Genomic DNA, 22,471 nt, shown 5'->3' on the forward strand with positions numbered 1-22,471 from the left:
GCTTTATGCATGTTGAAAATTCAGATTTGTGTATCACCCATGCCAGATTATGTATGCTTATATGTGAGCGGACTGTCATGTATACTTTCATGTGACTAAATTGCCATAATTGGACTGAACATGTATGCGTTTTTATTGGTATCACATGAGCTATTTTCCATGCTAATAAGTATGTTTCTGATCATGATTATTCGTGGGCTATGTTGGCCAGGTCAGCCCCAGCCGACTGTGTCGGTTGAGCAGTGGGTTTGTGACCGCATACCAGACCCAGCTGACTGGGTCGGTTGAGTCAATTGCCTGAAAATAAATTTGGGTAAAGAACTCAAGGTGAAAGCTATTCTTAACTTCATTGCATATCTAGATTTTTTACTAGATACATGCAAGTTGATACATGATGAATACTCTCAGTTTATGCATAAGTAAATGCCAACTTAAAATACTTAAACTTTCAGTTATGTTCAAGATTATGGGAATCTGGAACCAAATTCAATTATGCATGTAAATTTCCAGATTTGTGTTTTGAATTAAATTTGGTTTTATGCATGCAAGAGAATGAAGATTTTCACATGTTTGCATGTAGTATATCATGGTTAATCAAAGTATTATTGCATAATTGTTTTCATGTGCATGTGCATATATGGAATTGATGTGTTTTGCATGTACATAATTGCATGAATGTTCACGTGTTTTAATTGAAAATATTTATGAACGAAAGCATGTATTTTGGCATGAATATATGAACTCATGCATATGAATATTGTTGTTTCATGCATATCTCTGAATTAGGATACATGATTGTGCATTGGAAGGCATGTGAATTGAATGCATGGTGGCATGCTCTTTATGATTTTTGGTATAAATGCATCGATAGTCAAAATGGGTCATCGTAGGCCATGTAAGCCTTGAGCATATGTTGCTCTTTTTTTTAGTGGTTCTATGCATTGTAAAAATCAAATGTGATATTATTGTTCTATGTTGCCACGGGCTGTGGTCCCGTGAAGTGCTTCGCATGTGGATATGCGAACTTGTGTTATTAATTCTGCATGTTGAATTGTAAATTAAAAGAGATGAATTAATAACAAGATAAAAGAAAATAAAAGAACAGTGTAATCTACGTTTCCTTGATATCCATTCTAGAGTATGAAAATCTTGGACATTGCGGTTTTGGAGAACCGTGAGGATACTAAAACTCTGTGTTCGTTGTTGTTATCCCTTAACCCGATATTGAGGTTCTTCTCCTGGCCACGGTTTTAGGGAGAATCTGACACTTTACCTGTGGGTGGTGTGTAGACACAACTGTTGTTTTAGTATACCGAGAAAGTGACACTTGTAGATGTGGAGGTCTAATGTTCCTAAGGTTGTTTCGGTCGAAGACTAAGTTTGAAACCTAGTAATAAAATACAACTTGTGTGCTAAGTTACCCTGAAAACCTAACTTGACCTCGGAAACTTTTACCCGTTTGGAGTATCTGCAGGCAACGATAATTAAAAAGAGGAATTTAAATTTTGTGCATTTAATAGGGACATGCATATAAAAAGAAAACTCTGATAAAAGTTAATAATTTATTCATGCATGTGCATAGAAATCATGCATATTTCCGCTATGCATTAGATCATGCATACTTGTTCTCTTAATTGTTATATATTGGTGAATGCATGATGTTTGTTCCCTAATGCATGTTAAATATTTTATTACTTAAGTTGTGATCCCTGTTGTTTATTAAATTGTTTCCTATTGTATGAATAGTTAATTGAGTTATGAATTTGTCATAATTGTCTCTCTCTAAAATATTGCATAAATCTTATTTATGTTATTTTTACTTGTTTGTTTCATTAGAGAGATTCGTACACAGAATTCTTTGGATTCTGATGAAAATAAGTCGTCATTCATTTCTGGGTTTTGGATTCGAAATCCAGACCCAATTCAAGTTCATTATGCCATATGTTCATTAATGGCTCATTTGTATTTTAGTCTGTTGTGTAAAGGGTGTTTTAGTACCCTAATATTTGTATTAGCAAATACTTAATGAAAGGCCTGATACGCAGATCCCAAGTGAGGGTTTTCAACCGCACACGTTCTCTTTCCCATTCTCTCTCTATTCTTGTGGTTAAACATCAGAACCTTCAATCTCTAACATGGTATCAGAGCAACAGATCCAGCCTTGAAGATCGTGTTCTCCTTGTGTTCATCAAAATCCAGTTTCCCGTCTCCTTCCAAGGTAGCTTTCTATTCAATATCATATCTCCTGCCTGTATTCTCTCTTATCGGTTTTATCAACCCTTTCTTTCATTTCTTGGGTTTCAAATCAAATCTTGGATTTGTTCTCATAGACGTGCTTTCTTTTTCTTTCCTTCGATTCTCTATTATCCTCTTGACTGTCTTTTTTATCTGAACGTGATCTCACGCAAACAAATCTTTGGATAATCACATAAGATCAGTTTTTTGATGTAGGCGTGATTTCAAATTGAAAGGATCACATCAAAGCCCTTTTTCTTTTTCTGGTTTCCAAATAGATGCATAATCAAACTATGATCTGGGCGTGATCTTCTCTCTTTAATTAATTGTTAATTCTCTTTGCTGATCAATTTCTTGAATTTCTCTTTTCTTCCATTTTAATTTAGAAAACACGTCATTTTCAAAGTGACGTGCTCAATACTGGTTGAATCTTATTCGAAACAGATTTTACAGCAAAATCTGATTTATTGCTTTTGGTTTGCAAATCGTCTGGAATAATTAAAAAAAAAAGGCAGCATAATTTGTTTGGAATCTAATTTCTGTTCTGAATTTCTTTTGAGCCAGGATTTTACTTGCCACTCTGTTCTAAAATCATCTTTCTCCTTTGTTTCTCATTTCTTTTCGAATTTGATTTTCTTCATCTCTAGAATATAGATTCATTTCCTCCTCAATCTGGTCTTTCTTCAAGCTTTCTCAATTAACTTGTGTCTGAGAAACTGAACAACTCCAATTTTCTAATCTAGAAGAGACAACTCATTCCATTCATAAGAAGTGAGGATCTTTCCGGACAACTGGATGGCTTTGTCCCAGTTCCTCCAGAGTTCATATCACAAGAAGACAAGAATGGTAAGGGAGACTCTTCTATTACATATATCAGAAATCCAGAATATGTATCTTAGATGAAGCGAGATCAAGCGTTGGTGGCTTATATCACTTCTACTTTATCGCAATAGGTGCTTGTAGCAATTCCGGATGACTACTTAACTATGCAGTTATGGCACCGACTGGTTCAGATATATTCTCAAGTTTCTCAGACCAGAGTACTGATTTTAAAGGAGTTTCAAATGTTGAAAAAGGACTCCGTGATTATCATGGAATACTTGAATAAAATGAAGACTATTACAGATCAATTAGCCATCGTGGGGTGTGCAGTTAGTGACAAGGATATGGTGCAACAAACTTTGAGCGGGCTGGGACCCGATTATCATATGATAGTTACTTCCTTATTATGTTTACCAAATTTACTTATATTTGAAGATCTTCGTGCCAAGCTTTTTCAGTATGAGATGACTTTGAAGGGATTTTCTGAAGAGACTCATGTTTCCATTGGAGCACAAAATGTGCTTGCCACAGGGGTTGCTTATGGGCAAGGACGTGGTAGGTGTTAGGTTTTAATCCACTCGTGAGAGCTGAGAGACAGGGAAAGAGAGAGAGAGAGAGAGATAGCAGAGAATGAAGAAAAAAGCCGATAAACCCAATTCAAGGAGTCGGCTGCTGTATGATATCATATATAATAACACATAAAGTATAAGACTAGGGTACGAAAGTACCCTTTTTACAAAAGTATAAATTACACACAGTGCCATTAATGACACGTTAATGATCACGGGTCTGGATCTCCAGACCCGTGACCTGAGAATACACTTCTTTTCACCCTCCCTCAAGTTGTGTATGATCTTGGACCATGAACAACTTGCCTTTTAACATCCAAAATCTGTCTTTCGTCAACCCTTTTGTAAATATATCCGCCACCTGATCTGTGGTTCATACAAATTCAGGCTCAATCTCTTTCTCTTCAACCTTTTGTCTCACAAAATGCTGATCTATTTCAATATGTTTGGCACGACTGTGATGGATTGGATTAAAAGACATACTAATGGCACTCTGGTTGTCACACAAAAGCAGTGATCGAGAGATCGATTCCCCTACTTCTGTCAGTAAATGTCTAATCCAAGTAGCTTCAGCAGTGGTTGCTGCCATTGACCTATATTCAGCCTCTGTACTGGATCTGGCAACAACCTTTTGTTTCTTACTGCTCCAAGAAACTAAATTCATCCCAACAAACACACAATAGCCGGATACCGATCTGCGTTCATCTGGATCTCCTGCTCAGTCCGCATCAGAATAAGCAGTGATCTCATGTGCATTTTGCCCATTTGTCTTTCTCTGATATATGAGGCCATCCCCAACAGTTCCCTTTAGGTATCGAAGTATCCGTTTAACTGCTTCCATATGCCCTTCACATGGTGCATGCATAAACTGAGAGTGTAAAATCCCATATAAAAAAAAAATCTGTTTGGACCCGGGCCGGGTCGGGTCCGGACCCGACCCGTGCCCCCTTTTTATTTTAGGGTTTTCAAAAGAAAAACCCGAGCATTCGGGCGCCGCAACCCCCCCCCCCCTTTCTTTCCCCTTCGTGTGCGGGCAAGTTTGGGAAACCCACCAGGGGTTTCCCCTTTCGATTGCCCCTGCGCCTTTTTGAGGGAGGTTGGAGGGCGAGGGGAGTCACGCCTCCCTCTCGCAGCCCTCGCTCCCCCCTCCGCGTCGGTCTCCTCCCTGCTGCGTGCGCCGCCGACGCCTGCCACCACTTCCAGGTACGCCGTTCTCTTCTCCTCCCTCTTCTCTCCTTCCCCCCCCCCCCCTCTATCTCCTCGCCGGGAGGCCGACAGGCGGCGCACGGCCCCTACCGCGCCCTCCCGCGTCCCCTGTACCTTTCGGAGGGTCGACAGGGAGCCCTCGGGCCCTGTCGCCATTTTTTTCCCTTTTCTACCGGGGCTGTCGAAGGGCCAGCAGGGGTCCAGTCACCCCTGCGGCACCTGTTGCCGTCATCGTTTTGGGGGTCGCCATGACTCGGTCTGGCAAGGGCCCAGCCCCTGCCATTCGTTGACTCGGTCTGGGCCCCTGCCATTCGTCGACTCTTCCGGGCAGGGGCCGAGGCCCTGCCACCTCACCGCCATCGGCAGGGGCTCAGCCCCTGCCGTCTCGTGTCTGTCGGCAGGGGCTTAGCCCCTGCCGATTCGATGTTTCTGGCAGGGGCTCAGCCTCTGCCACTTGACGGTTCTGGCAGGGGCTCAGCCCCTGCCACCTTCATTTACGCACGCAGGGGCCCAGCCCCTGCCACCTTCATTTTCGCAGGCAGGGGCCCAGCCCCTGCCACCTAATCGGTTCTGGCAGGGGCTCAGCCCCTGCCACTTTCATTTTCGCAGGCAGGGGCTCAGCCCCTGCCGCTTCTTTGCGTTGGCAGGGGCTGACCCCCCTGCCGCCTCAGTAGTTTTCGACAGGGGCTCATCCCCTGTCGCCCCGTTGCTGTCTGCAGGCAAGGGCCCGCCCCTTGTCGTTTTTCGGTTTTCGGCCAGCAGGGGCACACCCCTGCTGCCTCTCTTTTTCTCCTATAGGCAGGCTTGTTTTTCTACTTCTCCGCATAATAATTAAAGTAGCACTGTTGCAGACCTCGCATCGGACCCCCCGCTCTGGCTCCGCGGCCCGAGCCTCGTATCATCTACACGCGTAGACGCACGCAGCTGCACGACATCCCGAGGTAGGGGAAAGTCGCACGATGGGTTTGTAAGAATGAAATAAAATTATAAGGATTTTGTGATAGAATAGTTTATTTGGCATGCATTCTCAATCGTAGAATTTCCTAACTGGTGATTGCCTGTGTTGTGTTTCTGCATCTGTATTCTTTTGAAATTTCATACTTATTGTTGAAGCTCTACGAGTAGACTCATTGCTAGAAAGACCTTATTCCTGTATGTTCGCCTGGCTCACTGTTATAAGTTACTATAAATGCTTTATTGATTATTGCCTGATGAATCTTGGAGGTGACTTCTTGATTCTTAGTATTCGAGCATGCCAAGCATAATACAGACATTTATAAAACCTCGTGATAGGCTATCTATCGAAAACCCACAAATTTACTTTGGTAATTAGACCTGAAGAAAAGTATGATACAATAGTACGGGAGGTCATTCAGTACCTCAAAGTGATTAAAAAATTCCTTATTGATATCCATGGGATGATACCGGCCTCCCCAGGCCCCTCTGCTCAGAGAGCAATTCATGTTACGTATGAACCAAAAGAATCATAAACCATTATGCTGCCCTCTCATCGTAGTTGTACCTCTGGGAAGGTACGATCGTACTTTTGGACAAGTACGTCCCATGTGGGTTACGATGGTAGGATGATGAGGTTGTGGCAACCTCGATTAGTGCAATTAGCAAAAGGCTGAGATCACATAAAAAGGTGACCATTCGCCTTCACAGGCAAGATGCTCGAGTGGGTCTAATAGACCAGAGCATGTAGGATGGGGCGGCGGTTAAGAAACCCCCGTCGTACCCATCCGATCTTCACGGTTCATCAAGGGAGAGGATGGATGGTACAAAGACTCCGATGGACAGGTTGTTAACAACCACCCCATGAGCAAAAGACTCGGTTTTCCCCAGTCATCGGAGTTAGGGGAATTGGGATTACCATAAATTATCCTAGGTGGTAACTCCCAGGCACTTCTGCAGAAGTTGGATGCATCCATGGGCCACGAATGCCTTTGGGGATTTACTCTCTTGGTCACTGACCGTCCCCTTAGGAGCGGACTCAGTCAGCCATCCGGGTTAATGAAAACACCTGACATAATAAACTCCCGGATCGGTCTCGGCTGTTTCTACGTTTCGTGTCTGTGCGTACCCACAGGCCAGTTAATATCAGAACTTAAATAATAATTTTATGAATAAATGTAGATGACTGAGACTTACACTGCTTCAACTAACCACTCTTTGCACTTATTACATTTGTTAGAATAGACTACAACTGCTTTAATTGCTTAAATATCATAACTGCTTATCTCATGAATGTCTTGTTTTATTTTCATTATACTTATCTGTTCGTGTACCTACTGGTTTGTTATGGAACTGACCCATTTCATGGGCAGGTGAGGAGTAGGACTTCACTGGCTGCCGATGGCGTGGTGCAACATGGATCAAGATTCATCTTCTTTCTGCTGACGGCTTAGCTCTGAGACTTTTTTGGAGTTTTTCTTAGATTTATTGAACTTTGGAATAAAATGCTCATTTTGTAATAAACTGCAGATTTTAATCGATTGTCTTATTTCTTAAATTCCTTTAAGATGTTGTACATGTGAATGATGGTTTTTCAGCTAACGTACCCAGGATTGTTGACTTGTGTTCCTTTCTAAATGTCTTCCGCTGTTGTTTTTAAATATTAAACTTTAAATCTTTGAAAGGTTTTTCGATAAGGTTTTCGAAATCACAAGTCAAAATTTTGGGGCGTTACAGAGAGACTTGATTCACCGAGTAGACTATATCTGGACGAGTAAAGGTGAGATATTGTAACATACCTACTATGCTACGATACTGTGTGGGATTATTAAATGGATCCCTATCTTGAGACCTAAGCTTTTGATGAAGGACACTAGGAGTGCTCAAGGGCTTGCAGTCTTTCATACTCGCTTTATTTAGAACATCAATGGTATACTTATGTTGGGTGAGAGTCATCTCTTCAGATGTACTGTCGACTTCAACTCCAAGAAAGTATCGTAGCTTGCCAAGGTCCTTCATTTTGAACCTTTGATTCAAGAGATGTTTCACTTCTTTAATGTGCTCATTGGAATTACCAGTGATGATGATATCATCTACATATATCAACAACAGAGTAATTGTGTCTTGGTTCTTAAAGATAAATAAGGAGTGGTCAAGAAGAGATTTCTTAAAACCATATTTTTGAATTTCAACAGAGAAACTGTCGAACCAAGATCGAGATGCCTGCTTCAATCCATATATCGCCCTTTTTAGTCTGCAAACATATTTTGTAGGATCACCTTCTGCGTAGCCAGTGGGTTGTTCTATGTATACTTCTTCTCTTAAATTTCCATGAAGAAAGGCATTCTTCACATCAAGTTGGCTAATGGTCCATTGATGTTCAATAGCTAAAGAAAGTATAATCCTGATTGTTCCCATCTTCACCACTGGACTAAAAGTTTCATCATAGTCCTGTCCTTGCTCCTGTGTAAAACCTTTGGCTACAAGTCTCGCCTTGTATCGCTCTATAGACCCATCTGGTTTATACTTTATTTTGTACACCCATTTCGAACCAACAACATTTCTGTCAGGTGGTCTTGATACGACATCCCACGTACCACATTCATGTAGAGCTTCCATCTCCTCATTCATTGCTTCAATCCATCTTCTGGAATTTGATGCTTGAGAGAACGTTGTGGGTTCATTTTCTTTATTCAAGGCTGTTAGAAAGAGTTGAAAATCCAATGAGAAATTTTCATAACTGACCCATCTTTCAATTGGATGACGAGTACGGGTGGATCTTCTATTATCAGCAATGTTGGATGTAGAGGATATGTCCATGTCTGAATTAACTATGGTGGGTGGCTCTCTTTCTCGTCGAGCGTAGACAAGACCTTTATACCTTTGTGGATTCGAAGTTGGGTCTGTATTTTCATGAGCAACCACTTCATCTGCAGACATAGATTCCTTATTCTTTTGAATACAGTTGGAGCAAACCTCACTAGTTCTGGGGAGAAGTTCATAATTCAACCAAGGATGATAAGCCTCAACTTCAGGTTTTGATTCTGAAGAACTAGTATATCGACAATCAAAATTCAATTCATCGAATATGACATTTCTTGATATTTTGATGCGCTTGCTCACTGGATCATAGCACCTGTACCCTTTATAGTCATCAGCATAACCCACAAACCTGCACTTCAGAGCCTTGTCCTGAAACTTATGTCTCATTGAACTATCAACATGAACATAGCATAAACAACCAAACACATGCAAATCATGATAGTTGGGATGTACACCAAAAAGACACAAGGCGACTTGTTTTCCAAAATAGTCATGGGCAAACGATTTATCACATGAACTGCAGAATGAAAAGCCTCTGTCCATAAAGTGATCGAGAGACTGCTGTCATGCATCATGCTCATCGCACTCTCAACAATATGGCGATGCTTTCTTTCAGCAATCCCATTCTGCTGAGGTGTGTGTGGGCAAGACACCTTTTTCCTTATCCCATTACTTTGGAGAAAGTTAGTAAAGTCAATGGAAGAAAATTCACCGCCTCCGTCACATTGGAAACTAAGGATGTTTTCAGAAAATTGGTTTTTGACAAAGGAATGGAAGTTTCGGAACAACTTGAAGGTCTCAGACTTGTGTTTCATGAAAAATATCCAAGAATAACGAGAATAACTGTCAACAAACAAAAGGTAATATCTTGTTCCAGATATGGAAGCAACTGGAGCAGGCCCCCAAACATCAGAACAAATAGTCTCAAAAGGTCTTGAAGCTCTTTTATTAATAGAATGAAACGGTAAGACATGACTCTTACATAAGAGACAACTAGAACATTTGTTGTCATCGACATTTATTCTTAAACTTGACTTAGGAATGAGGTTATTTGAAACAAGCTTTTCAATGAAACTACTACTGCAATGACCTAGACGACCATGCCAAAGATTTGGCTTATTGATTTCAGAGACACTGAAGACACAAGTAGAATTTTCAGAAGGCAACGATGATTGGAGCTTCAAGTTTGGATCTGCAGAGCGAATATGTGTTGAAGGATCTTCTTGAAAGACATACATATTGCCTTGTCGTTTTCCTCTAGCGAACGTCTCCTTCGTGTAGAGATCCTTGACAAGAACAGAAGAGGGAGTAAATTCAACTGAGGCTTCGATATCATCAACAAGTTTAGAAACTGAAACAATGTTTTTCTTGATTTCAGGAACATAAAGGACTTTTGAAAGATTGATAGAAGATTCGGACAGGGGTATAATGGAGTTTCCAATATGAGAGACAGAGTGGTGTGATCCATTTCCAGTAACTATACTGCTTTTACCAATGTAAGGAACAAGTTTTAGGAGCTTACCTGCATCACCAGTAATGTGAGTCGTCGCGCCAGAGTCCACGTACCAAGTACCTTGCTCATTTTGTTTCAGATTCAATTCTGCTAAAGCTGACAACAATAACTCCTTTACATCTCCGTTGGTCCTTGTACTGTCTGTACCTCTTTTGCTTCAGTTTGTGTTGATTTTCCTTTATTTAGGGGATTGAACCAACAATTAGCTTTGATATGCCCCTTTTTATTACACAGAAAGCAGGTAGGAATTGGCCTCTGTCTTTGTGGATTGGTATATGTGTTGGGTGTAGGCAATAATCCACGACTTCCTTGACCACTTCTCCCTTGTGCTCCCTTTCCCTTGATATCATAGCTTCCTCGTCCTCGTGCATAAGTAACCCCTGTAGCAAGAACTTCTTGTGCCCCAGTATGCATAGATGATTCTTCAGAAAACCCCTTTAGGTTCATCTCATATTGTAACAATTTTGCACGCAGATCTTCAAAGTTGGGGAGCTCAGGTAAACATAACAATGAAGTAACAATCATATGATAGTCATGTCCCAATCCACTGAGAGTTTGCTGTACCAAATCCTTATCAGTTATTGTACTTCCAACAACTGCAAGTTGATCTGTGATAACCTTCATTTTGTTCAAGTATTCCATGATGGTCATGGAATCCTTTCTTAACATTTGGAATTCTCTTTTAAGAAACATAATCCTGGCCTGAGAAACCTGTGAGTATGTCTGAACAAGTCTGTTCCAAAGTTGCATGGCAGTACAGTCATCTGGAATTGCTACAAGTACCTCTTGTGACAGTGTAGATGTGATATAAGCAACAAGCGCTTGGTCTCTTTTCATCCAAGCCACAAATTCAGGATTTCTAACATATACTGTAGTAGGTTCCCCTTTATTGTCCCTTTCTTCTTGTGATATGAATTCAGGAGGAACTGGAATAGATCCATCCAGATGTCCAGAAAGATCCTGACTCCTAATAAAGGGTATGATTTGTCTCTTCCAAGTCAAGAAATTACCATTGTTTAATTTTTCAGATACGAGTTGACTGAGGAAACTTGAAGAAAGAACCGACTGACTAGGAAGTGAATCCATGGTTTACAGTGTTAAGAATGTGTTTGACACAGTCTGTCTACAGTTTCTGTAACTCTTTTTTTTTTTAGAAACTAATTCAGATCAATGGCCGACGACAGTGGCTGAATTTGAAGCAGAAATTAAAAAAAAATCTGTCAGATTTCTGATTTTCATAAGTGATTGAATATTGGATTGTGAAACGAAAAGCAGAAATTAAAAAAATCGTGAATATGAATTCACATTGTGAAACGAAAAGCAGGTGGCTGAAACAAAATAAAACCCGATTGTGCGACCTATATTCAGCCGTTGTGATCAAAGACAACTAGCAGAATATATGAAAAACAGAATAAAGAGATATTCAACTGGGTAACTTCAGACAAGAGGAGAAGAAATGAAGTTTCTTCTGTGGCACAACAAGCAATATCCAGTCAACCTTGTACTCTTGCACAAATAGAGGCAACAGAGGTGATATAAGGGCACTAACTGAACTAACACATGCTCTTGGGTGCAGACGATATTGGGAAAGAGGGGAAACCACGAGATTGGGAAAATGGAACAGACCACGAGATTGGGAAAATGAAACAGGCCACGAGATTGGGAAAGAGGGGAAACCACGAGATTGGGAAAGAGGAGAAGCCAGGAGATTGGAGAAACCAGAAAAGAAAAGAGGTGATCAAAATCAAAACCACGAGACAGTGAAAGACGAGATTTGGGGAAAACAAAGGTATTTTTTCTTGACTTAAGAAGAAAACAAATATCGAGGAGAAAGGGATCTCAGACGTACCTTTATGGATCGATTTCAGCTTCAGCTGTAGCGATGCTCTGATACCATGTTAGGTTTTAATCCACTCGTGAGAGCTGAGAGACAGGGAAAGAGAGAGAGAGATAGCAGAGAATGAAGAAAAAAGCCGATAAACCCAATTCAAGGAGTCGGCTGCTGTATGATATCATATATAATAACACATAAAGTATAAGACTAGAGTACGAAAGTACCCTTTTTACAAAAGTATAAATTACACACAGTGCCATTAATGACACGTTAATGATCACAGGTCTGGAGATCCAGACCCGTGACCCGAGAATACACTTCTTTTCAGTAGGTATGATTTTCGAGAGAAGGGTAGTCAAGGAAGGAATGAACAAGAAAGTCGTGACATATTACCTACACCCAACATTCCTCCCAATCCGCAGAGACAAAGGACGATACCTACTTATTTTTTATGCAACAAAAGAGGGCACATCAAAGCTAATTGCTGGTTCAATCCCCAAAATAGAGGAAAGCAATCAAAGACAAGAAAGGGAACAGATAGTTTGAAGAACAATGGAGAAGTCAAGGAGTTGTTATTTGTCTGCCTTAGCTGAATTAAACTTAAAACAGAATGATCAGGGCACTTGATATGTTGATTCTGGTGCAGCCACTCATGTTACTGGTGATGCTGGTAAGCTCCTAACTCTTGTTCTTCATGTTGGTAGAAATAATATAGTCACTGGGGATTCACCACCTCATTTCTCACATTGGAAACTCTGTTATTCCTATGCCAAAATCCATGTCAGCCATGCTCCTAACATCAAGAAAAATATTGTTTCTGTTTCTAAGCTTGTTGATGATATTAATGCTTCAGTTGAGTTTACTCATTTTTCTGTTTGTGTCAAGGACCTTCACACAAAGAAAACGTTCGTTGAAGGAAAACTACAAGGCAATATGTACGTCTTTCAAGAAAATTCTTCTACTCGTGTTTGGCCTGTTGGTTCCACCTTGAAGCTCAGCTCACCTTCCTCTTCAGTACTTCTTAAGAGTGTCTTTAGTCTTTCTGAATGTATTCAGCCGAATCTTTGGCATGGTCGTCTGGGTCATTGTAGTGGTCATTTGATTGAAAAGCTTGTTTCAAACAGTCTTATTCCCAAGTCAAGTTTAGGATTAAGTGTCGATAATAAAATGTTCTAGTTGTCTTCAGTGTAAGTCATGTTCTTCTATTTCATTCTATTAATAAAAGAGCTTCAAGACTGTTTTGAAATTATTTGTTTTGATGTCTGGGGTCCTGCACCAGTTTCTTCTATGTCTGGAATTAGATATTATCTCATATTTATTGATAGCTATTCTCGCTACGCATGGATCTTCTTTATGAAATGCAAATCTGAAACTTTCAAATTATTTCGGAATTTTCATTCCTTTGTGAAGAATCAAGTCTCTGAAAATATTCTTTATTTACAATGTGATAGAGGAGGTGAATTCTCCTCAAATGATTTTGTTAATTTCCTCCAAACTAATGGAATAAGTAGGCGTGTGTCTTGCCCTCATACACTTCAACAGAATGGGATTGCTGAACGGAAGCATCACCATATTGTCGAGAGTGCAATAAGCATGATGCATGATAGTAATCTTCCAATTACCTTCTGGGCAGAAGCTTTCCATTCAGCGGTATATGTTATAAACCGATTGCCCTTGAATATCTTGGAAGATAAATCACCATATTTTTCTTTGTATGACGTTCATCTAAATTATCATGATTTACGTGTATTCGGCTGCGTATGTTATGTTCATGTTGATAGTTCAATGCGGTACAAGTTTCAGGATAAGGCCTTGAAGTGCAGATTTGTGGGATATGCTGATGATTATAAAGGGTACAAATGTTATGATCTCGTGAGTAAGCGCATCAAAATATCCAGGAATGTTGTTTTTGATGAATTAAACTTTGATCATAATGTTAACACTTCTTCTGAAATTAAGGTTTATCACCTTTGGTTGAACTCTGATATCTTTTCTAGTACTGATGATATTTGCCCTTCAGAATGTGATCAAAGGAATGAGGAAAATATCATGTCTGATGCCACACAAAAGATATCGGAACCACTCGGCTCTCGAAAGGTATAAAGGCATTGTTTACTCTCGACGAGAGAAGGAGGCTCCCCCTATCTCTAATCAAAAGACGAACTCTTCTTCTGTTCCATCCTTTGTTCCCAGAAGATCTGCTCGCTCTCGACATCCAATTGAAAGGTGAGTTTGTTATGAGAATTTCGCGATGGACTTCCAGCTCTTTTTAACCTCTTTAGATAAGGAAGATCAACCCACAACATTTTATCAAGTAACAAATTCTAAAAGATGATCAAAGCTATGAATGAAGAAATAGAGGCTCTTCATGAATGTGGTACTTGGGATATTGTTCCCAGACCACAAGATAGAAATGTTGTTGGATCAAAGTGGGTGTATAAAATAAAGTACAAGCCGGATGATACTATTGAACGATACAAGGCTAGACTGGTTGCAAAGAGCTTCACACAGGAGCAAGGACAAGGCTATGATGAGACCTTCAGTCCGGTTATGAAAATGGGCACCATCAGAATTATATTATCATTGTCTATTGATTAATAGTGAACTCTTAGTCAACTAAATGTCAAAAATGTGTTTCTACATGGAAATCTAAAAGAGGAAGTGTACATGGAGCAACCTACTGGATATGCAGAAGAAAACTTTAAAGAATATGTGTACAGGTTAAAGAGAGCTATATATGGTTTGAAGCAGGCGTCTCGATCTTGGTTTGACAGTATTTCTCTTGAAATAGAGAAATATGGTTTTAGTCAATCTCTTCTTGATCATTCTCTTTTCATATTCAAATGCAAAGATATAGTCAAATGCAAAGATATAGTTTACCCTGTTATTGATATATGTAGATGACATTATCATTACAGGTAACTCTAATGAGCACATTGAGTAGGTCAAAGAGCTTCTGAATCACAGGTTTAAGATGAAGGATCTTGGTAAACTGTGGTATTTTCTTGGAGTTGAAGTTGACAGGACTACTGAAGGCATGACACTTACTCAATATAAGTATACCATTGATATTCTGAGCAAGGCAGGTATGAAAGATTGCAAGCCTCTAAGCACACCCAGTGTACTCCATCAGAAACTCAATTCCCAAGATGGAGAATTGTACGAGGACCCTACAGGATATACTAGGATAGTAGGGATGCTTCAATATCTCACTTTCACTCAGCTTGATATTGTCTACTCAGTTAATCAGGTATCTCAGTTTATGCATGAGCCACATATTGGGTATATGGAAGCTGTTAAACACATTCTTCGATACTTGAAGGGAACTATCGAAGATGGTCTTTTATATAGAAAGAGTACTAATTAGCATCACGCGCATGAACTTCTTGCTTACACAAATGTAGATTGGGCAGGAGATCCAGATAAGCGCAGGTCGGTCTTAGGATACTGTGTTTTCATTGGCCTAAATCTAGTCTCTTGGAGCAGTAAGAAACAAAAGGCCATTGCCAGGTCGAGCACAGAAGTCGAATATAGATCAATGACAGTTGCAACAACTGAAGTAACTTGGATCAAACACCTGTTGACAGAAGTAGGAGAATTGATATCTCGATGTCTTCTCTTATGTGACGATCAAAGTGCCATTAACATGTCCTTTAATCCCATCTACCACAATCGTGCCAAGCATATTGAAATAGATCAACATTTTGTAAGATAGAAAGTTGAGGAGAAGGAAATTGAACCTGAATTTGTTCGAACTACTGATCAAGTTGACTTGTTTACAAAAGGGCTCATCAAAAACAAATTTTGGATGTTGAAAGGCAAGTTGTTCATGGTTCAAAACCATGTACAACTTGAGGGAGGGTGAAAAGAAGTCGTCATTCATCTCTGGGTTTTGGATTCGAGATCCAGACCCAACTCAAGTTCATTATGTCATATGTTCATTAATGGCTCATTTGTATTTTAGTTTGTTGTGTAAAGGGTGTTTTAGTACCCTAATATTTGTATTAGCAAATACTTAATGAAAGGCCTGATACGCAGATCCCAAGTGAGGGTTTTCAACAACACACGTTCTCTTCCCCATTCTCTCTCTATTCTTGTGGTTAAACATCAGAACCTTCAATCTCTAACATCTGACGCCCCTACTTTTGTGTTTTTCGCAGCTTCAGAGGCTCAATGAGGCGACTTGCTTTTGAGAGGAGCTACGAGGAGATTACACAACTGTTTGACAGATTCTTTTCGACATCATGACTCTTCTTTTTGTTTTATTTATATTTTATTTGTTTATGTCTTAGACTTTATGCATAAAATTTGCACTTAGTGTGAATGATGGGTATAAGATCCCTTATGGTGGTGGTTGTGTTTAAACTGTAAAGGCCTCGGGTTTCTGGGAATGTTTTCGTACTTGTTTTAAAAAAAATATTTGTCATTTTTTCATGGGTATGAGTTGGGGTCATTACAATGCTTTCATGCTGATAGAATTATCTTTCGTAAATGCAGTAGGCATGCCTACTAAGTATGTTATGTCACCTGGTTGGAATTAGTGCACAAACAGTGGACCAGTGGTTTTTATTTAGGAAGCTTACGTGACACTCAAATAGTCTTTTAGGGAGTTGATATAATAACATAGTTGGATTAGGAAGTTCATTTGTAATTGAACTCCTTTCTTGGTTGGGGCTTATCCTTTGTAAAGACTCCTTTTCTTGGATTCTCAGTTATTGTACCTGTAAATGGGTTGAGATAGGTCGTGGACACGTGGGATATCAGGTCATGCTTGGATTATGTGTGGTTTATATGCTCTTCCTTTTCTAGCATTAAACAAAGTCACTTTCAAGTATTTCTTTCTCTTTAGTTCTTTATGCTATATGGTGTTTTAAGTTGCAGTGGGCCAGGGAGCTTGATTACCATTCTATATGCACTAGAATGTAGAGAAATTGCCTGGTTTTCCCCTGCATGTGTTATTTGTTTTTCATCATTGCTGGTGTTTGTGATTTTGACCATTGATCACTCACATTTTGGAACCGTAGGACAACCAATCAAAATTGTTTTTATGATTCATTAGAGAAAGGAGTGAAAAGTATGAAGGAAATTTTAAAAAAATTGCAACCTATATGTTTGACTTTAGCTACACGACACCCTTGGTACATTCCTAGGGATTGCCTGGAACTGCAATGCAGAAGAAAAGGAAACAACCAAAACAGACGAACAAAAATCAGGGAACTGCCCATATTTGTATTACACATTTGCTTGAAACTTTGAAATGATTGTAGAGTACATATATAATCTGCAGTCATTCCTGGTCAACGATTTCCTTTTACATGAGAAGTTACAACCGTACAATGTATGCAAACATGGGCAATGGCTTAAATTTGTTAGGAAAATTGAATTACGTTGTAACACTTAATAAGTAAATTAGCGTATGTTTACTTGATTGATTACATGGTAGTTTGGAACATCAAAATTGAAGTTTCAAACTGCTTCCAGTGGTGCGACTATGAAGTCTTAGATTAATATGCAATGTAATTCTAATGAAATTGCATCATACACTACAAGCCACACATCAAAAGAAAATGTAATTAAGTTTATATCAATACGACATATATGTTGCTTTAGTTTGTGATCTTAATTGTCTGTTTTTGTTTTGTTGTCATCAAATTTAATGTCAATTCTGATAGTGGCGCTTTGGTTGTGCATATTTACTTTGTGGTTGAGCCATTAGAGGTGAAAAGTGAATAATTTCGTCTATTTATTTTCCTTTACATCTATTCAATACTGCCTACAATTATAGTTTCATATCCTCTAGATAGTTTTTCAGGGTGTCCTACCTTTGAATCTTGGAACCAACATTCAGTAAATATTAGTTATTATCAGGACTACAGTCTTCATTCAAATCTCTATATCAATCCTGATGATGTTGCCTCTTTATTTTCAGTGGCAAGGATAATTTTCTACCTAGTCGAGATGAAGCAGAACGACTTTGGCATACAATACCAAATTGCAAAGTTCGGTACTTCAAAGATAATGGCCACACACTTTTATTGGTAATGAGAGGGACAAGTGTCATGTTTTTTGGTTGCTTACAATCTTTAATTGCATCAAACTGCTATGGACTTTCTTTATTAATGTTGATTACCACAGTATTGTTTTCCAGTTGTTCATGATCATCCACATACTGTGTGGGAAAAGCATGACATCGAGTTGTCTTGTGTGATTCATTGCTACTCAGTTGCTTATGTACAGATGCAATTGACATTCATAAAACTTCACAACTACCTAAGAAGGGGGATATGTTAGTCCTACATCTGCTGCCCAAGATTGCCAATCTATGAACTGCATGGCTAGAATATTTCGTCCATACAATATTACAATTCGTGGATGACTAATTTAAGTTCATATTCAGTACTAAAAGAATGGTTGTCCATCCATTGACTGCCATTGGGATTTACAGGATGAATCTCTCTCTCTCTCTCTCATCCACTTTTTGGAAAAGAACAGAACATCTTTTTATTTATGCAACCATCTCATTTCTCTCAGTAGTTCACAACTTGCATTTTTCTACAATACACTGAAATAAGTGAGAAATTTTCAATCACTAGAAAAAGATGATTGAGAAATACCTTGTAACATAACATCAACTTACAGAAGAGATACATCCCAATTATTTTATACCTATGTTCTTAACATTGTGTGTTGCAATCAGCACAAAAATGTGTGGAAAACTGTTATATTGAAACAAGAAAACCCCAAAGGAAAATGCTAAACATGCCATACTTGGGGAATCATCCTTTGAAGTGTAACTCGGGCATGGCCCCTGCTACTCACCTCAAGTCTGAAGCCTCACATCACCTCAAGGAAAACTTGTCTCTGCTTCATCTTGATCACAAAATAAGTTCATACTAGGAAATTTTTTCTTTGATTTTCTTTTGCTGGATCCATATTATCTACAAAGGATCCATGAAGTTAGATGTTAGGAGTTTCAAACATAAACAAATTAAATTAGGGTAATCAAGCTACTTATTGAAAACAAAGTCTATGGTATTGAGGCAGTCACATGATCTTCTTTTGCGTTTAGCAACCATGGTTTTCATTTTTCAAGCTCAAGCGTACATGGAAAAGATCTTGTGACATTACCATGTGGATATCTTGTAGAATTTTATAACAACAAAATACTTATTAAAATGGGGATGGATGTGCTTGAGTGGATTTATGATCCTTTGGAGCAGTTCCATTCTGGTTTTATTGGTATACTATTATTTTTGTGGGGTTTTCATAGTACACCTTTGAAATTACATTTGGCATCTCCCTTTCTTATCCATGAAATGATTTCCTTTAAATTTTGACATTTTTTTGTGTTCCTACTGCTTGAATACTCTCTTATTATGGCTTAATAAAAATTGTATAATTTGAAGTCTACTTATGCAGGAAGATGGTATTGATTTGGCAACCATTATTAGGTGTGCATGTATGTATCGACGATCAAGACGGCTTGATTATATCATGGACTACATTCCTCCTACTTTAAGTGAATTCAAGAAGGTTTATGAAGGGAGCTTCAGGTAAAGTTTCTTGTCTAGTAAAGAATATTACCATATTTCTGTGCTCTTAAATCTGTTTCTGAAAGAAATATTGATGATATTATCAATCTTAGATGGTTTCGACAAGCTGTCAGCCCTGTGATGCTTTCAACATTGGAAGATGGGAGCATAGTTCGGGATCTTGCTGGGGTTCCTAATGAAGGTCCTCTTTTGCTTGTTGGTTATCACATGTTGATGGGGCTTGATGTGACTTCTATTGTTGGAGAATTTTTGAGAGAGAAAAACATTCTTGTTCGAGGGCTTGCTCATCCAGTTCCGTTTTCAAGAGAATTTGAAAAATCACTGACAGAGCCATCTTCAATCGACCATATTAAATTTTTTGGTGCGGTGCCTGTTACTCCAACCAATTTTTTTAGACTTCTTTCCACAAAGTCATTTGTTCTTTTGTATCCTGGCGGTGCACGTGAATCTTTTCATCGGAAGGTATTCTATACTTCTTTTAGATTGATACAGCTATTGGTTATTGATCTAATTCTTGTCATTACGGGATTCATGATCAGAAGGTAATTTGGGCAGAAAGAATGAGGGAAAAATGAAGAAGAAAAAATAGAGAATCATGTAATTTGGGCAAATGGTGGTCTATCTCATGATTACTTTGTTTATCAAGTGTAAAATGACAAAATTGCCCCTGTAGGAATGAACAATGCACAGTCAATGCTGGTCACCCGAACAGTACAGTTGATTACAAACAGCTATGCTTATATTTTGACACTGCAGCCTATTTTGTCTGGAAGTTGTCCAATATTGGCTCTATTCTTTAGAGGGTTTGTGGAACAGTTTATACCTGAAATGAGCTTCTACAGTTGAGAAAATAAATTGTTATCACTAGATAAGTTGGATTAGTATTATTAAGATCATTAACAAATAATAGGTTATATTGTACTTGATGTGTTGCTTATTGATTGTTATTTATTATATCTGTGCAAAACCTTTCATTGCTTCACATATAGGGCTCTTAGCTGTATGAAATGAGGGATGAAGACAAGCCAGTGTTCAGAATTTCTAGTTGTTGATATGATGGAAGCTCTGAGGTGATGCCGGGATTGAGCTAAAATGACAGAGAAAGGGAATTTCCTAAAGATAAAATAACTAAATAATGAAAAGGATATACAAACATCTTTCATGTCAGTCTCAGTCATAGATGGTTTGTCTTTTAGGTGTTGACATCTTTCTTCAGTTAAAGAATCTGTTAAGATATTTTCACTCTTCCCTTGTTCTGCCTTTAGTTTCCTACTTTGATTTTCCCTCTAATAAGATGATGATCAACTTATAAAACCAAATCAGGGTCAATATGCATATGTATAAGTTCTGTCTTGAAATTGGCCCTCTCTTTTCTCTTTTTCGTAGTTAAAAGCATTGGAGAGCACTTTCTTCTATCCACTCTGGCCTCTTCATATTCATTTGATGTTACTTTGTTATTGTCTTTCTCATGCTTTCATGTTTAACATTTACAGAGGATCAAAACAAAACTGGTCCATTTTCAAGAATTTCAATAGATTGTATCTACCTTTTCAATGGGCTGTTAAATGCTTTTACTATTTGGAACATGGGGAGATTTTATAACGGTATATTGCTAGCTGATGCTTTTAATATTTGTACTACCGACCAGAAGGGAGCAATGAAATTAGGGTTACTTATGGTTGTTTCTCTTTCAGTTTGTTTGGTAGTTTTCATGGCATTTGGTTTCAGTCAGAAGCTTGATGTTTCTCCATTGTGTGGGTTCTAACTAATATTTCCTTCAGTGCATTTAACTGAAATCATCAGAAATTTGAAATATTATCTTGAAAATTCTTTTTTGCATTTTCTTTTGTGTTTACATTTGTCTTCTTCATTTTTGTCAATTCTGCTTGTCTGAAAGGCATTGGATCGTTGTTGTCTTGCTTTGCTTTAATCAATTGTACTTTAATATCTTGTTGAATTGAATTTATGTTGTTTCCGTCACCAATATGTGTTTTTTTCTCGATATGCTTCCCAGGGTGAAGCTTATAAGCTCTTTTGGCCTGAAAGATCAGAATTTGTAAGAATGGCTGCTCGATTTGGGGCTACAATTGTGCCATTTGCAGCTGTTGGTGCAGATGATATTGCAGAAGTAAGCCAACAGATTGGCCTTTTAAAAGTTTACAGAAAATTAAGACACACATGCTTGCACTTACACACATATGCACACCCCAATATAACATTGCCCAAAGTATAGATCAGAGTACAAAGTCAGACTACCTCCACTTGCATCCACAAGATAGTGTTTGCCATGTGACAATAGGGTAAATAGCTTCAAAGTAACTTGTCCAAAATCCAAAGATATTTTCGACATAATGTAAGTGGTCAACTGAATTTACTTGAAAATCCACAGGATCGTCTTGACATTTTCCATGCTATTGTAATAATCTGTAGACTTGCAGAAGTTTATTTATTATATTTATGTAACTCTTTTTCTTTCAGTGGTTCTTATTTATCATAGTCTGAGCAACTTTTCCTTCTGGCAGTTGGTTCTTGATTACAATGATCAGATGAGCTTCCCTGTGACTAGACGCTGGATTGAAGAGTTGAATCAAAATGCTATAAGAGTGAGGTACTTTCTGGACTTTCAGGTTTCAATTTCTTGTAAAATTTCTTATTCAGATCAAAAGAAACATGCCAAGGCAGTGTTCAGAACCTAGCAATGCTCCCGCATTGGACAAATTCCAACTTGGACATGTTTATTATTCACGTATACTGAGATTGGTGTGTTAATAATCCTCAACTATAATCATGGCCATTGCTGCTCTGGCCAAATCATGATTCCATTACTTAGACATTCTCAAATGCTACATAAACGCACTTATCAAAAAAATACTACATAAACACATTGAAGTGCAAAAAAAGACTGTAATGCTCATGGGCTATGTAATTTGTAACTCAAATACTATGGAAACATGTTGACCTT

The 22,471-nt window shown here is 38.6% G+C and overlaps 1 protein-coding gene across 3 annotated transcripts in view; it reads left to right on the forward strand.

The window, feature by feature from the left end:
- Positions 1-22,471, forward strand: part of LOC149839269 (phytyl ester synthase 1, chloroplastic-like) — a 38,466-nt gene that overhangs the window by 15,569 nt on the left and 426 nt on the right. For all 3 annotated transcript variants that reach the window (XM_090002416.1, XM_090002417.1, XM_090002418.1), the window contains 5 exons: positions 17,886-17,994; positions 19,376-19,509; positions 19,602-19,971; positions 21,524-21,637; positions 22,032-22,117. In XM_090002416.1, coding sequence (XP_089858542.1) covers positions 17,886-17,994; positions 19,376-19,509; positions 19,602-19,971; positions 21,524-21,637; positions 22,032-22,117 — 813 coding nt within the window. The remainder of the gene's footprint in view (positions 1-17,885; positions 17,995-19,375; positions 19,510-19,601; positions 19,972-21,523; positions 21,638-22,031; positions 22,118-22,471) is intronic.

Source organism: Nuphar pumila, chromosome 4 (genome assembly GCF_984573655.1).
Source record: "Nuphar pumila chromosome 4, dmNupPumi1.hap1.1, whole genome shotgun sequence".
NCBI classification, from domain to species: domain Eukaryota; kingdom Viridiplantae; phylum Streptophyta; class Magnoliopsida; order Nymphaeales; family Nymphaeaceae; genus Nuphar; species Nuphar pumila.